The sequence below is a fragment of the Sciurus vulgaris genome (genome assembly GCF_902686455.1).
Source record: "Sciurus vulgaris genome assembly, chromosome: 1".
NCBI classification, from domain to species: Eukaryota; Metazoa; Chordata; class Mammalia; order Rodentia; family Sciuridae; genus Sciurus; species Sciurus vulgaris.
In genome coordinates this window covers 62344040-62360993 of record NC_136461.1, presented here as the reverse complement: position 1 = coordinate 62360993, position 16954 = coordinate 62344040, and the positions used below count along the sequence as shown (strand labels likewise).

The following is a 16954-nucleotide window of genomic DNA, read 5'->3' as shown; positions in this document are numbered from 1 at the left end:
CTCTTAAGTGTGCCTAAGACATTCAAATCAATCAATTCAAGGGATATGGTCTTTGAACCTGTTTTTTAATTTTTTAAAAAAATGTTTGGTTGTCATTTGTTTTTTTAAAGAAGGCCGTCATGATTCTTATGACTAGGAAGTTTGGGAAATATTTCATAAGGCTCTAAACTGATAGAGAAAGTGCTATGATCCTTCATTCTCAGCTATATTCCAGAGTATAGCATAGACAGTGGGTCAATCAAGTATTCAATAAGTATCTTATGTTAATTAATTAACGCACTTGCTTCTAAAATGGAAATTAATAAAAACAATTGTTTGCAAAATTTAAAATACCACTTGTGATTACTGGTTTTATACTAGAGAATCACAAAAACAGAATTGTCAAGGATTTCACAAGAGTTTCAATGGGTTCTTTTGTAGGACTTCTGAAAGTACTGAAATGTAATCAGTTAATTGGTCTGCATGAAGTCTCTTCAAGGAGGCATTTGTCAATGGATGCTAAGTTCTTTTTTGGAAAAGTCACAAGTCAAAGGAATGGCTGAAAATGGGACTCTAATCTATGCAAATGAAGACTACAGCTATATTAGAAAAACAACATAACTTATTTTACTTGATCATTGTGTTGTTTTAAAGTGCAAGAGTTTTATATTTTGTTTTCAATTGAATGGCTCAGACATAGGTCAACTTAAAAACAACTATTAAAATTTTCTATTAGTTTTTTTCTTTGATACGTCCTAAAATCTTCACTAATTTACTTAAATGTTATCTTTAAAATTAAGATTCTTTTAGTCCTTCAAGATTTGTCCTTTTAAATTATCTGTCATTCAACATTGGAAAGTTTGCTGTTTTTAAATTATCACTAATTATTTTCCTTTATACTCACCAGAATAAGCTGACACTCAAAAACCAGCAGTGAGTCCTTCTCAGTTTTAGACTGCAAACTAATTAGTTGTGCTTTATAAAAAGAGGTATCTGTATGTATGAGGTTATTGTAGAGTGTTTTGTCAATCCTCTCCCTATGTAAGAGAACAAATGAGTGACTAAGAACAATAAGTGATAGTTGTGTAGTGCTTCAAAATTTATAAAATCTCATGGGTGTGTACTATGGCCATTTTATAAAGGAGGTATCACTATTTCATTCCTTACAATGTTGTTATAAGGTAGTATAGTCTTATCCGGGAGAAGACCAGTCATTTGATCAGTATATATTTGCAGCAATATTTCTATTTCAATGTCAAACAATTTAGAAAATGTATTTTTCCAAGAAAACACAGACTACTCGATTAAGTAAAAAGCTTTAAAGTCTTTAATTGTAAACCTTGATTTGCAAAATCCAATGTCACAAGATAAATGTAAAAAAATTAGGGTAGGTATAAGTAGATGATGGGTTCCATAGCAAATTAGTATATTCCTGCTTAAAGCTATGAATGCTTTAAAATATTTAAACTCTTTGGGCCAAATAAAACCTATCAGAGTAAGAATGCAACCTTTGCTCCACACCAGCCTAAGATAGGGTGTGAAGAAGAAATAAAGCCAAACATAGAAGCATGAGATGAGATGAAAAATGGTTTATGGTTTATAGGAGCTGTGCCTATAAAAGACTGAAGTACAAATAGCAAAGTCTGTAAGTACTACAGATGCCCATCCAAGGTCAACAGACTTCTTTGTTGTTGTGAAAATAAAATACAGTGTTATGGGCACAATGGGTATGGGACTCAGATTAGTCTCTTTAGTCAGTTTCTTTATCTGTATAATGGAGAAAATAACAACTATAGCACAGAATTGCTGTGATATTAAATGGGAATATGGCCAAGTCTTGAGTCCTCTTCATGTTGTAAGGGCTAATAAATGGTAGGTATCATTGCCATTCTCATAATCATTGGAAAGAACTATTTCCTTACTCATTCCTTGAGCTTCCCCTTGGTATACACTGAAGATCAAAACTAACTTCACCAACTTTATAATAAGTCTCAGAGAGGCTTTACTTGCCAGGGTTCTTTCTTTTCAGTCAAATAACATCAGCAACCCCAAATCTAAATATAGATGTATTCTTTTTCTATAGGCTTATTAATAAGCTCAAACGGTTTCTTTTCTTAAAAATTATAATTGGAATTTAACAAGTTATTCAAATTTTATACAAAAGTAGCTCTACTTGCATCAATTAGCCCATTTCTTCCCAAAATGACATTCCTAAACATGCTCCACACATTTGTTTTAGTTACAAATACATTGATTGAGCATCCTCTATGTGTGGACACTATCCTCAGTTCTGGAAATGTGAGATGAAGAATAAAGGGTCTCTGACCTTCAAGTCTGCCTTGTTGGGAGTATTGGAGGAGATAAAAATTGTTAGCTGATCATGTTGATAGAAAGGCAAACCAGTATCTGAGTTCCACATACTCTGACATGCACATTTCCCTCTACCTCTTTCAGTGGGCCTTCTTAAGTACTCTGAAAAGCAAGAGTGAATATGCTGGGAACCGAGGGAGGCAAGAATCATGCCCATTCTTCAAACTCTGGTTTTAGCTCCATGACCTCCAGGAGGCATTCCACTCTACTTGGTCTTTTACTGACTTAGAATCCAGTTAAAGTTGATGTTTTAAAGTTTCTAAAATAGCTATTTAACCATTTTGGCTCTTAATCATTTTTAATTTAGCTGCTTCCTGGATATATGACCTATCTACCCAATTAGATGGTAGTAAACCCTTAGAGGGGCAGGATCCATGTTTTTTGAACTGAATGTTTTATTGTTGCTACAGATTAAAGGTTGCTAAAAATAGTCCACAAATAATAGATGCACTAGTCGGGACCTAGTATATTGAAAGTATCTATGTTTCATAAATTTTGAAGAATTTTTCATTCAATTTCAGCATTTATGTTAGAGGAGCAAAAATGGTAAGTGTAAACCCATATCTGTTATATAATAAATATTTTATATTCACTTTTAGTCAACATTTATATTTTTAGTTTTGCTGTATAATTGATGGCAACAATTTACACTTACAGGGCAACAGAATGTACATTTAATTGTCTCACAAATGAAGAGTTACAGCTAGAGAAAACTTGCAGTCATCACTCATTTGCTTTAATACTATTTGCAAAGATTTTTATGGTGGTAAAGTAATAATCCCCAAACTCATAATCATCAGTTTGCATTTTGTTAATTTATCATCTAAATCTGCTTCCTAAATATTGTTAGCAAAACTCAAAGAAAAAAATTATGTTTATTAACATAATATTTGTTTTGAAAAGAGGTAAAGAACCTATAGTTAACAGTGAAGAAATGACTTGTATTTGAAAATCACTTAATAGTTATAAATCAGTCTCATATTATTTACTTCTAAGATTCTACCACTTTCATGTCTGATTTAATTTTCTCTCTACTTTCAGATTTATCTCTCCTTTCATTTGCACCTTGCCACTAGTGAAATTCTGCTTTTCACTGCTTCTCGTAGAAGATTGCAGTAACTGCCTCAGCAGGTTCTTACTTTTACTTCAAATTTATGTTTTACTATAGGTTAGATTACTATTTCCATAATGTGGTCTCAGATTTGTAATTTCCGGCTCAAACATCCTTAGTGCCTGCTTTTGCTAACAGAAAAATGTCTAAGCCCTAGTCCAGCCTACACTGATTTCTGTGCTCTTGTTCCATTTTTCCATACTTCCCTCCCAATTGTCTACTTCATACACTAAAATGCTAAATATACATCTATTTTGTACACTAAGATCAAGTTATTCATAGTTCCTATGTATGCCTTTAACTTTCTAACCTCTATCTATTTTATAAATGTCTTCTGTGAGCCTAGGATGCTCTTCCAATTCTATTCGTCCCTCAGGACCAAGCTCACATGTCACCTCTTCTATGGAGCTGACAATGAACTCCTCAGAAATAATTAGCATTCTTTGTTCTAAAAGTTTATAGAAAGTTTCACTCTATCTTTTATAGAACTTCTTATTTTGTACCTTGAAATATATTTACGTGAGTACTTGTTTCCTCTTAAATGTGAAAAACCCTTAAAAGTAGATTCTGGGGTAGTTTCCCTTTGCGAACTTTACTGTGCCAAGTATAAAACAGAGTATATGTCTAAATAGTTGTTGAGCAGAATAATTCATTAATATTTGGTAGCTTTGAAACTATGGAGTTTGTATGAAGGACTCTATAGAGAACCCATATGAACCTTATTGACAATCATAAAATCAAAGTTATTGTATGGAATAATATGACTTGTTTCATAAACTAGATCAGTGGTTGTCTACCTATTCTCTATAGTGCCTTTGGGATTCCACAGATGTGACCCAGGGGTCTCCGTGCTTAAAAAGTGGGAAATGTTCAAGTGAATAGATTTTCTACCCTTATTCTCTGCCTTAACCAAAGGTGTCCCATTTTGTATATTGACCTTTTGTGTAAGACTTTGCTTGGAGAAAGGCTTCCCTATTTAAGAAAATTTTTGAAATCCCCTGGTGTTTCACCATTGGGGCATTTTGATTCTACATTTGTTTCAAGTCACTATTTCATAAGGCTCTTCACATGAAAACTAGGTAAACAACCTACTCTAGTTTGGCTGAATTTACTAATACCAAAATGGTAGCACAAAGTAGTACTTCAAATAGCATCCTCCTCCAACAGGTGACTTTGTATAAGACATGACATTCTTTAAGAATCAATGAACTTAATTCTTAATCTCACTTTCCTTACCTGAAAAGTACAATCATGTGTTTGTTTAAGGATGAGGGTATGTTCTGAGAAATGCATTGTCGGGTCATTTTGTCATTGTGCAAACATCACAGAGTGTTCTTACACAAACCTAAATAGTATAGGTCAATCACTAAATATGGTGTCTTGATCTAAGCAATGCAGTAAACATGAAATGCATGAGGCTGCTGCCAGAATAACATGTCACATTGTTTTACAGTAGTTTTTTTTTTTTTTTTTTTTTTTTTTTTTAGTAAGTCAAAGTGGTAGTCTAAAATAGTGATAAAAAGTATACCACCAATTCTTAAACCACGAACATAGCTGCTAAATTATCATTATCAAAAATTGTGCCATACATAATTGCTTGTGCTATGCTTTTCTATACTTGCAACCTTGTAGGTTTGTTCACATCAGCGCTGCCACAAACATGAGTAACATGGTGCACCGCTTTACAATGGCTGCAATGTCACTGAGCTATAGTAATTTTTCAGCTCCATTATAATCTTATGGGACCACCATTCCAATGTCATGGAAACATTATCATGAGGTACATGACTTAGTTAGTTGGTGCATCTTACAAGCAGTACTATCTTTCTGGATTCCTTCTAGATTTGTTAGATGCCTGAGAAGCAGTTTTATATAGCCTTCTATTTTGGTAAAAGACAAAACTTTCTATTACCTGAACTTAAGGTAGCCCATTCTTTGTTCACAGAATAGGGTGAAAATCCTGATCTGCAGTAAATCTAAAATGTATCTTTGCTGACTCTATTTTAGCCTAGACTAGTCAGTTATACAATTTTACATTCATTATTAGGAAAAAAAATACCTGTTCAAGTCACGGTGTATAATTGGCTGTGTCAGGTTGTGAAGGTACTCCATACCTTTGGCAACATCTACTGCAATAATTAATTTAGACTGCAAATCAAGAATCCTGGAATTTAAAAATAGATTCAGAGGAGAGCAAACAGTCAAAACCAATGTCATATCTTTTAAAAGAAATCAAGGTATGTATGATTTATTTTTTTCTGTGTAATTTTAGTCTATTTTTTATTCATTGAAGGTTAAATGAAAAGTTTAACAAATCTGGAAAAATAACTTTTCTACCTCAAAAAATGCTTAGTTATAGTTCAACTCAACTCAGATATACAATACCTTGCATTTAAACTATTGTACTTGATTTTCTAATTTATTTGTATTATATTTAAATTATTTTGGTAATGTAAAGATCTATTTTAATCACTGAATAAAACCACATTCTAATTACTGTATGCAAAGATCTAGGAAATAAATTCAAATTAGGCTTACGCAAGATCATTTCTTTTTAATACTTCCTTTTATAAATATGGTGATCCTTGGTAATTATTTTATTCTGAATTTATACTTATCTACTTTATTGTTATGTCAAATAGTGTCATAATAAGTTACAGTTGCCAATTTAAATTCTTTGAACTTGTTATCTTCAACTGAATTTCTATTAAGAAGTCACAGAGGTATTTCTATTTTTTTTTGAAATAGAATAATTATTCATAAAATATTAGCCATATTTAAATGCCAAACTTGCTAGTACTCAGAGGTTTCCAAAGGTGAAGGCTTATCCAATCAGAAAGCCTCAGAAATGTCTCAGGGTAATTTCAATGCTATGTTAAATGCCATGTTCAAGGATAAGTCAGAACAAGAGACTCATACCTCTTTTGCTCATGAAGGAGGGAGAACAGAGAACCTCCTGATATGTACTGAGTGACGATGGCAAATTGGCTGGGATCATTCAAGCAAGCACCCACAAACTGAATTACACAGGGATGATTGAGCTGGCAGAGAATGGATACCTCTCTGCAAAACATATCCACATCTGACTTGGAGCAGTAGGTGTTGGCTCGATAACTAGAAATGGAAGCAACAGGAAATTCTCATCAACTGATGAATCCAAAGAGAGGTTGGCCATGTATATACTTGTCAAAGGTCACAATTTTACCTAGATGATAATTTTTTCATTTGTTTGCTTACCGTTTGATAGCCACAATTTTATTTCTGCATCGTCCTTTATATACTTTCCCAAAAGAACCTAAAATTGTTTAAAAATAAATAAATACGTATTATCTTGAGCTCATTTAATTAAAGTAGACTTATATTTTCGTGGGTTACCTGAGCCAATAATCTCATGGAATTCAATTTCTGAGAGTTGAAGATGGAAATGTGAAGGCAATCCAGCCCTTAGGAGTAGAACATCAGCTTTCTCTGCAAACAGGAATTGTCATTATATTTTTTAAGAATAAAAAGCACATATGTGGATGTGTACTCTATATGTATATATACATATACATATATGTATGTATATTTAACCCCAAACATCTCCCAAATAATATTTAATTTTCCAACTGTAATTGGCTACTTGGAGATACCAAAGCCTTATTGCAAATGACCCTTTTCCACTGACGCTAAAAGCATGTTAGTTTTCTGTCTCAGTTGCTACACCTTTGTTATCAGGTCTATGGGTTTATTCCTTATCTGATCATCAACCAGCTTGCCCGCAGGACATGGAATCCCTGGAGTACAGTTTATATAATATCATTTTAAAGTTCTTATCTGGTCAATCCTTTCAACCTCTATCAATAGGTTAAGTCAAATATCAATAAACTAAACCTCTATAGGATGCAAATTAAATGACAGGAAATAAGCACTCCAAGTATTCTAAAGAAGCACCCAAAACTAAAAAACATCTTTAAAGAACCACATATTCTAAATAGTTAAACAAAAATTGATAACAGAATCATATTTTGTACTCTTCTGGTCCAGTGATATTAATTTTGGTATATTGCAAACATTCAAGAGAGTTCCCAAAGTATTATTTGAGTTATTTTTGGAAAAAGAATTACGTTTTTCCTATTTTTTCCCAAGGTACATTCATTCCCAATTCTAAAATAAACAGTAACATCTGTAACTTATATTTTATTCAAAAACACAAATATTTAAATAACACAATGAAAATCGATCATTCTTTAAAACTATGAAATTTTCACTGTCATATCTTCATGAACTGAAAAGGCATAAAAGATAAGGTTAATTATGAGAAGGATGATCTGTTGATAATATTACTTATGCTTGTAAAATAGTCATTATTCGTAATATGTGAAGCAAAATGGAATGTTATCATATTTAGGCAATAATTATCCTGAGTAATAAAATATAACAATTGTCCCATTTACAAGTACCTTTTGTCATGCTTTTAATCTTCCCCAATGGGGATGGAACAGACACATAGGAGCCATCTAGAAATCAAATTATATAATAGAGTTGAAAGTAGCAATCATTTTTTTCCTACATAAAAGTTCAACATTATAAAAAGAAACAGGTGATGAAACCAAGAAAAACTATAGCCTAAGGCCCAAATCTATTCTCTGGATACTGAAACTGTACTACAAGTATTTATTTAAAAAGTTCATAAAAAGATTAAAAAGAAATCCAATTTGTAGCAGACTCCAGCAGATTTAATTTGTGTCTGGCTATGAGTATTCTCTGCCCTGCCTTAATAGATAACTGAAACGGAAAATGACTCTTCTCAGCTTACCCAAGCCTTCCTACGCTTGCCCAAGCCTCATACACATCCGATCAGGTAAACTTAAACTTGCAGAAACTGTGAATTAATGAGTATTAGAAAATAGCCTAAATGAAGGCTTCTTTAAATTCATTATCACATAGATAAAATTTTTCTGAGAATAAAGTTAATATGACAAAGTCTGTGCTCTCCCACTATCCCCAGAATGATAATAACAGAGACACAAGTTTGCCTTTTGGCACAATTTGCACAGCAATATAAATTAGATAAAAAAAGGTGGTACCTCCTCCAGGCTGAGAATATTCATTACAGGGCAGTTCATCCTGGGGTCTCTTATAATGCTTCAGGAGTGTGACAATGGCATCATGGCCTTTATAAAATGACAAAAGAACAAAGAATCTTAATTTCAGTTTGATTTAGTCAGTAAATCATCAATCCAAAAAATAATTGGAGGTAGCTTATAAAAAGGGTATATCTTAAGGGATAAGATGCTGCCGTACAAATTTAATATCTTCATTCATTTATTCAAGATGATTTATAGATGACTGTATGTGAGGCACTGTGGTAGGTACCAGTGATACAATGCATGAGGTAACCATGGTCCTACCCTTAAGAAGCTTACAGGATAGTTGAACAAATACAAATACTTTCTAAATGAGGAAATATCAAGTACTAAGAGAGTATATAATAGGGGCATAGTTAAAAGGGTTCAAAACATATATGGTAACTATATTTGTTGTGATTGCACATTACGTTTAGTTGGAAGTTCCAGTAAAGCACAGTGCTAAAATAAATAATATGGGTTTCTGTAGTGCAAAGAGCTGACTGCCCATAGATTTTGTAGCCCTCTTTCACAGAGTTGTTTTGTTCCTGGGAATGGCTCCCTATCTAGGGACAATATATCCATCTGCCTCACATATAACTGTGGCTTTATGACATATCCTCACCAAGGGAATATAAGCAAAAGTGATGTCACTTCCAAATTTGCACTTTAGGATACAGTTCATCCTTCTTTATTTCCCCTGTGGATGCAGAGAGTTCTGAGGTTCTAAGGGTTGGGGGAAAGTCATCTACTGACAAGAATTGCCCATCCTGGAATGTTGAGATTAAGAAACCCACTGACATTCTGGAGTTGATTAATTGCAGTAGGAACTTATTATTGTAAAAGATAAAAACTGTTAAATGCTCTTCTGAGTAAACCATTGATTTTTCAATAGAATAAAACTTTGATAATCCTTTATGTTTTCACTACAAAAACAATCTCCTGAAGCTAAATTATAAAAGAGAAAAGCCATCAACTTTAAAGACCTTATCAAAAGACTTATAAAATACAACAGAACTCATTGCCATTTTTAGTCAGACTTTAGAAATTGGAAAAGCACAAGGGTTTAGCCATCACAGAAGATCCATTGTGAACACTGGTTCAGCGTACAACTAGCTAATCTATAAAGTATATGCTGGCAGAAGTGCTTGATTATCAAGTCCTCCCTTCAAAAAAATTTGAATGACTAGTTTCTGTAAGATCATGAGATGGGAAAGTTATCATGTTTACTGGGAGTAAATGTTTTCCCAAAGGTAATATCCCAATACCACAATTTTTTTTAAGAAATAAAAACTATTGTGATTACAAATGAAAACTCTTGTAGCAAAACTTACATACAAGCTATCTACAAGTTAATAACTCATGTCCATTTTCTTATCACCTGTAGCTTTCTATTCATGACTGATGGTTCTCTCTTTTTATCAAATAATAGACATAGGTAATGACGAAATGATGGGGACCAGTTCCGTGAGCACTGTTCATTTGGATTCTTGTGTGTTCATGATCAGGGAGAACTCAAGAACCTGAATGACATTGACTAACAGACAAGTTTCTAAGGAAAGCCCAAAAGGTAGAGATAAAAGATAATATAAAAACCCCAAGAAAAGAGCAAACATGCCATGTTCAGGAAACAAAGGAGACCAGTGTGACTGTAGCAGGACAAATGAGGGTGAGAGTGTTCTACCTTTATATGGAGCAGTGCTTTTCAAACTTTTTAGTGTGTGTAAGAATCACTTGGAGGGTTGGATAGGCAGCTCAGTAGTAGAGTGCTGGCCCAGCTATTTAGGAAGCTCTGGGTTCAATTTTCCCCCACCACCAGTTCCCACCCAAAAAAAAAAAAAAAAAAAAAAAAATTGCTTGGAATGCAAGTTAAAACACAGATTTCTGAGACCTATCTTCAGAGATTCAGTTTGAAAAGATCTAAAGTAGGGTGTGAGGAGCTGGAGAGATATCTCCTCTTAGAGAGCACTCACCTAGAGTAGGGTGTGAGTGTTGCTTTTCTAACAAGGTCCCTACTGAAGTACAGCTTTATAGGTTAGGGTTCATAGCTTGAATTTTAGTATAGATAAGCTGGGGAACCACTGAAGGATTTTAATTAATTGATGAATATTGTTTGTCTTACACTTTATTTTATTTTGGGGAGAACAGGGATTAAACCCAGGGGAACTTTACCACTGAGCTTCTTCCCCTGTCCTTTTTATTTTATTTTTTTTATTTTGAGACAGGGTCTTGCTAAGTTGCTTAAGGCCTTGCTAAATTGTCGAGGCTGGCCTTGAACTTGCAATCCTCCTGTGTCAGCCTCCCAAGTTGCTGCAATTACAGGAGTGCATCATTGTGTCCAGCTTGTCTTACTTTTTTAAAAAGGTCCTAATCTACAGACTAGAAATGATGATGCAGCCCTGAAAGACTGTTTTCAAGATGAAGTAGAACAGTGCAATCTGCCTGATAGTTCTAACATGTAAATGTGCCTTTGAGATCTTCTCTTGCCTTACTCTCCCCTACCCCGGAGTAAATGAACATGGGAACCCCTTGTTAGAACTCCAGATAAATTTTCTGCATATGAAAGTATTCATTTCCTATTGATGCTTTTGTTGATTACCGTAAACTTAGTAACTTAAGCAATAAAAGTTTATTATCTGTGGTTCTGAAAGGTTGGAAGTCCAACATGATTCTCCTGGGCTCCAGGTCTACAGAGCTACACTCTTTGCTGGAAGTCCAAGAGGAGAATCGGTTTCCTTGCCTTTTCCAACTTTTAGAGACTGTCCATTTCTCTAGCTTGCAGCCCTTTTCCTATGGCTTCAAAACCACTGTGACTTCTATGTCTGTCTCCCTGTTTTAAATTTAAGTACCTCTGTTATTTCAGTGGGCCTACTGGAAAAATCCAGGATAGCCTCTTCTCATAAATTCAGCATATTAGCAAATTTAATTCCCCTTTGCATATTTACAGGCTCCAAGGAGGGTGGTCACTACTCTGCCTACCATATTCAGTTCAGTGGAGAGTTCTGGGACCCTTGCTTGCATGTTGGTGCTGCCAGCTATTCTTCCTCTGCTGTCCATTTTAGCCTCCGCATTAAAGTAGCAACACTTACAAAATACCCTTCTGGAATTACGGTGTCATTTCACTTGTCCCTTGCTAGATTCATGGGTTCTGAGCTTCTGTCTGCCCTGCTCCACTCTGTCTGACTCTACCACCATGTGGTGCTTTTGGAATCTTTCTTTAACTTAATTTGGTCTTTGAGTGTTTTGAGTTAGAAAAACAAAAAAACTTTTCTTGTTTTCTGGTTTTCCTAGGAGAGACTTCTTTAGGGGAAAGAAAACAACCCAAACCCCCAGCGTTTACCCAAGCACAGCAAAGCTTAATTCACAGAATTCACCTCTCTGCCTGTCTCAGCTCCTCTGTTGAACTGACTCTAGCTGACAGACGAGAAGGAAGGCCTCATGCTTTCCCCAGTGAAGCAGAAAGCTGCATCCTGAATCCTGAATGTCTGTGTGAGTCAGTGATCACACCCTTGATGTTACCTTTCATTTCAACAGCTCTCTTGGCTCCACTTGCTCTGAGCAGTTTTAATTTCCTGCCAGCACAGTGGCACAATTTGCTGGCATTTTCTCTGGGATGCTTTTCATCAAGAGCCTAATGAGTGCCTGGGTTCTGGCTGATGATAAGCATGTGCCTGCCAGAGAAATGCCAAGAGGCCCCCTCAGCTCTGGAAGGCATCTCTGTCTGATTTCCCACCTCGTGCTAACTGAGGGCTAAGGCACCCTTATATGGAAATGCTTCACTGCTAGAACTGCTCTGAGAAGCCACTAACGTGTACGCAAAGAAATCTGAATAACTATTAAGGCCCAGCTCTGCCACACTTGGCCACAAGGAGTTAAGCAGAAAAGCACCTCGGGGGAGCTCAATAAATGGACTCGTTAAACCAAACTCCTGATAATGGATACACTCAAATAACCAAGGTACACTAATGGAACACATCCAGAGATAATCAAACTTCCACTAATTAAATAAAATGTTTTCCTATATCTAAGAATTTACTATCTACATCCAAGTATTTTACCCAAATAGGAGGTTGCTATGTTATTAGCCTAATGCAGTTATTATAATGATTTGTACTTTCAGAGTATTATTCACTGGAGCACCTGAGGGTTTGGCAAATGTGATTTCCCTGCCAGCATGAAGTCTTTTTTCATTTCTTGCTCCCCTCTGTGTATTCCCCAAATTCCATGCTTTCTCTTTAATTTGTCTTCTTGTGTTCCTTTACTGTTTACATTTGATGTGATTTCTACTCTCAAACTTCTTAACTTGCAAATTGCTGAATAGTTCCTTCTAAATCTAGGTTTTTACGATTACAATTTTGTCCAAAAAGATGCTACAAAGACAGTTTAGTATCTCCATCATGATCATGCACAAAATAGAGGGTTCATAATTATTTAAGAGGTACGATCTATGGTTTTCTTCCACCCTCATCATTTCACCTTAAAAATGATGAATGCTGATTATCATCCCTTGCCAAGAGAATTATTTTTAATAATTGGATCTGGAGATTAATGGAAAAAGATATGAAGTATTAAAATATTCTCCTTGATTTTGTGACTTGGAGGCCCTTTTGGTACAAGGATAAGTAGAGAACCTAGAGATTTGGTCTTGATTATAAAAGTCAAGGAATTAATATTGACCTCATATATTTCACATTCCAGATCACTGAAGTTGGAACCCAGCCTTAGTTTAACTCCAAATCAAAAAATAAAACTTCCGCTGCAATAACATATGAAAATTTGGCCCTTATTTTAATGTCTTACTTTCTATTATGTTAAAAACCCACTTCTTAAAAACACTTAAAAGTGGGATCAGATAATGACTTCTAATGTTTAACTTCCTATGACTCATCTACCTCCTGACAATTCTGGTCCCACACACCATCAGTTCCATCAGAGGCAACAGAAATTCCTGACTTGCTACATCTTCTCATGACTTGAATCTGAAAGATGTCTTAGCCTTATACTGCAGAGAGAACTCACAGCCCCTTTGACCCACTTTTTTAATTAATCACAAGCCCAAACAAGAATGCCACCAGTCCTTCACCTTAAGACAAGAATAAATGCTTAAGACATAAATAAATACTTTTGTCAAGAGAACCCCCGACACACACACCAAAACAAAAAAACCTAAGCTATTTCACTATCCTTCCTTTTTTCCCCTTCTCCTTTCCATTCTACTTTCCTTTTCCAATTCCTTCCTATCTTTAATTTCTTGTGCATTTATTACAGCCAGTTCCAATATCTTCCCATAAGGTAGTCAATTCTTCCTTCATGGATACTTAATTTTTAAAAAAAATCTCTCATAATCTCTTTTAACTAGTTTTAATTAGATATACGTGACAGTAGAATGCATTATGATATATCATACATAAATGGAGTATAATTTCTCATTTTTCTGGTTGTACATAATTTAGCACAAGGCCCTGGGTTCAAATCCCCAGCACCACACACACAAAAAAAGTTCCTTTGGATACTTAATTTTAGATAGCATCTTTAAACTTTTTACTCACTGCAGCATTTTCTTTTTATTTTATTTATAGCACTATTATTACCTAATAATTTCCATATATTTTCTCACTTTTGGCCCAATCCTTCCAGCTAGAAATGTGAACTTTCTAAAAGCAGTGATATTTTTGTCTATCTTGCTCACTTTACCCCTGCCTCGATTTCTAATACAGTGTCTGTCACTGTATAACTGGCAATAAATTTTGTTGAATAAGTGAATAGTAGTAGATATGAGAGATGCAGTGTTGAAATAGAAGAGGTCTTTATCATATAACTAATATTGTCTAGTGGCAAAGAAAAAAATAATTATATATTCACTTGAATTTTATTTAATAAAGCTCTGGGAAAAAAAGGTAAAGGATGCTATGAATGTGCATAATGGTAAAATTGTAAGGCAGTCTGGAGGGGGTAAGGAAGAGTTCCTTGAGGAATTGTCTTTTAAACTGAGAAGATGAAAATGAGTTGATTAAGCAAAAAGGGAGAATGAAAACATTTTGGCCAGAGGGAAGTCTTCACCATTCTGATGCATAGAAAGAGGAGCTTTAGAGCATTCTTTTTTCTTCTGCTCATTTATTTGAATATTAGGATCATGCAGTTAATAAGAAACCTACACTATTTATAGACATAGCTACAGAGACAACAGAGTAGAGGCAATTAGTATTCTTGAGAACATTAGCTCACCAGGTGTCATTTAGTGGGATATGAAATAGAATATTATATCTAAAATGTCTTCCTCCTCTTTCTCTATTTTGTTTCAACAAGCATGTGTTGAATATCTATTAGGAATCATCCACTGAATGTAAGATGTTAGACGATAAAGAGCAATATACCAAATTCTTGTTCTCAGGAAGTTTATGATTTGGTAGGAGAAGGATGGAATGATGAACATAGAGGTAAGGGTGTACATGGAATAGAGTCAAATGTAAAGAAACAATGTGTATGCCAAACTGGAGTCAGTGAAGACTTTTTGAAAGAGGACCCAAGAAAGGTCTTGAAGGCTAAGGGGAAATTAGAAATTTAAAGAGTGGAGTCAGGTGGAGAGAAGGGGAGGGTGTAGCGGCAGGAGAAAATACTTTGAAAGATGGAATAACATGGTCTTGTGTTCATAGATGCTGCCTCACACGGTTATTGTGCAGATTGCTAAGTTGTTGTTTAGAGTACGTGTAAAAAAGGGCATGAATGAATGTTGGTGTTGGAACGAATACGATGAAGATTGTGACACTAGGAGTCATCCATAAGAAAAAAGAGATTGGATAGGAGGTTTGCAAGTCAGGAAGTACACAGAACACAAAAGTTTGGGACTTTTTCCTATCAGTGATAGTGTGTCAAGGAAATGTTTTAAGCTAGGGAATGCCAGGACCTTATTTGCATCTTGAATATATCTTTCACCCTACAGCAGGATAAATAGATCCAAAAGACGCTGAAAAGAAAAACAAGAAAACAACAACAAAAACTAGTTTTCTGACTATTAAAATAAGGCTATCAGGAGAAAGATGATAAAGGTTTGAATTAAAACAGTGGTAATAAAAATAAAGAGGATAAACATCATTACCCTATGTACATGTATGATTACATGAATGGTGTGACTCTACATTGCGTACAACCAGAGAAATGAAAGTTGTACCCCATTTATGGACAATGAAACAAAATGCATTCTGTACAAGTAAAAAAAATAAATAAAAATACAGAGGCTATACAGAGGATAGATTCAAAATATACTCATAAAATAAAATAAAGGAAACCATTTGAATGTATATGAATGTGTGTGGCAGTGAGAAGCTGAGGGAGAAAAAGGAGTCAAGCATCATTCTAGATGTTTTTAAATTTTTTTTTATTTTTACAGACTGCATTTTGATTCATCATACACAAATGGGTTGCATCTTTTCATTTCTATGGTTGTGCACAATGTAGATTCATACCATTCGTGTAATCATACATGTACATAGGGTAATGATGTCTGTCTCATTCCACCATTTTTCATACCTCCTCCCCCTCCTCATTTCCCTCTATGTAATCTAAAGTTCTTCCATTTTTTTCTTGCCCCCCTCCGCCACCTCCCTTATGTATCATCTTCCACTTATCAGAAAATATTTCTTAGATACCTAAGTAAAAAAATCTAGCAGTCAGATGGTGTGGCAGTCTGAAAACATGATCACAAACTCTGACATACCTCCTTAGCTGTGAGGAAGAACCCTGAGATACCAAAAAAAGCTTGTGAATTTGAGCTGGAGATTTAAAATATTGTTTTATATATTTGCATGCAACTCTTTATATTATAATAATGAATTTGAACTACTTTCATAATATTTTGAATAGTGATTTTCAAAGTCTCCTTGATTTTATTTCAGTCTGGAAGTTTTAGAAGTAGTAGTGTAACGAGTCATAAATAAGAAATATCAATACAATGATACAACACATGCTTTTCTATATGCCAGAATTATCCAGTGGTGTTTGGCCAGAAGACACATCTTCATCAGTGGGTTTATGAAGGATGCCCATCATCCTAATGCATCATTATTTCTTATTGTATAATAAAGCATATTGTAGATTAGGAAAGACTGTGAGATTTGGGAGTTATACAGACTCAATTGAATCACTGCTCTGCATTTAACAATATCTATCCTCATTTTTATTGAGAATCTGTTAGGTTCCAAGCATTTATATTTTATCCTTAACCCCCAAAAGAATTCCATAGTGGTTGTTAATTTCCTCATTTTTAATTTGAGGATGAGGGTTGAGAGAAATTAAACAATTGATTTAAGGTTGTTAGTACTACAGATGGAATTTGACTTTAGAACTGACTGATTTTAGAGTGTAGTGGTAAAATTTGAACTCTGCAATA

The 16954-nt window shown here is 34.6% G+C and overlaps 1 protein-coding gene across 8 annotated transcripts in view; it reads right to left on the bottom strand.

Moving 5' to 3' along the window:
• TNNI3K (TNNI3 interacting kinase) overlaps positions 1–16954 on the bottom strand; it is a 285366-nt gene that overhangs the window by 163463 nt on the left and 104949 nt on the right. For 5 of the 8 annotated variants that reach the window (XM_079128911.1, XM_079128912.1, XM_079128913.1 and 2 more), the window contains 6 exons: positions 8530–8616; positions 7903–7959; positions 6836–6928; positions 6698–6755; positions 6380–6574; positions 5520–5624 (listed from right to left, as the gene is read on the bottom strand). In XM_079128911.1, coding sequence (XP_078985037.1) covers positions 5520–5624; positions 6380–6574; positions 6698–6755; positions 6836–6928; positions 7903–7959; positions 8530–8616 — 595 coding nt within the window. The remainder of the gene's footprint in view (positions 1–5519; positions 5625–6379; positions 6575–6697; positions 6756–6835; positions 6929–7902; positions 7960–8529; positions 8617–16954) is intronic. The other 3 variants (XM_079128916.1, XM_079128915.1, XM_079128918.1) reach the window with 3 other exon arrangements.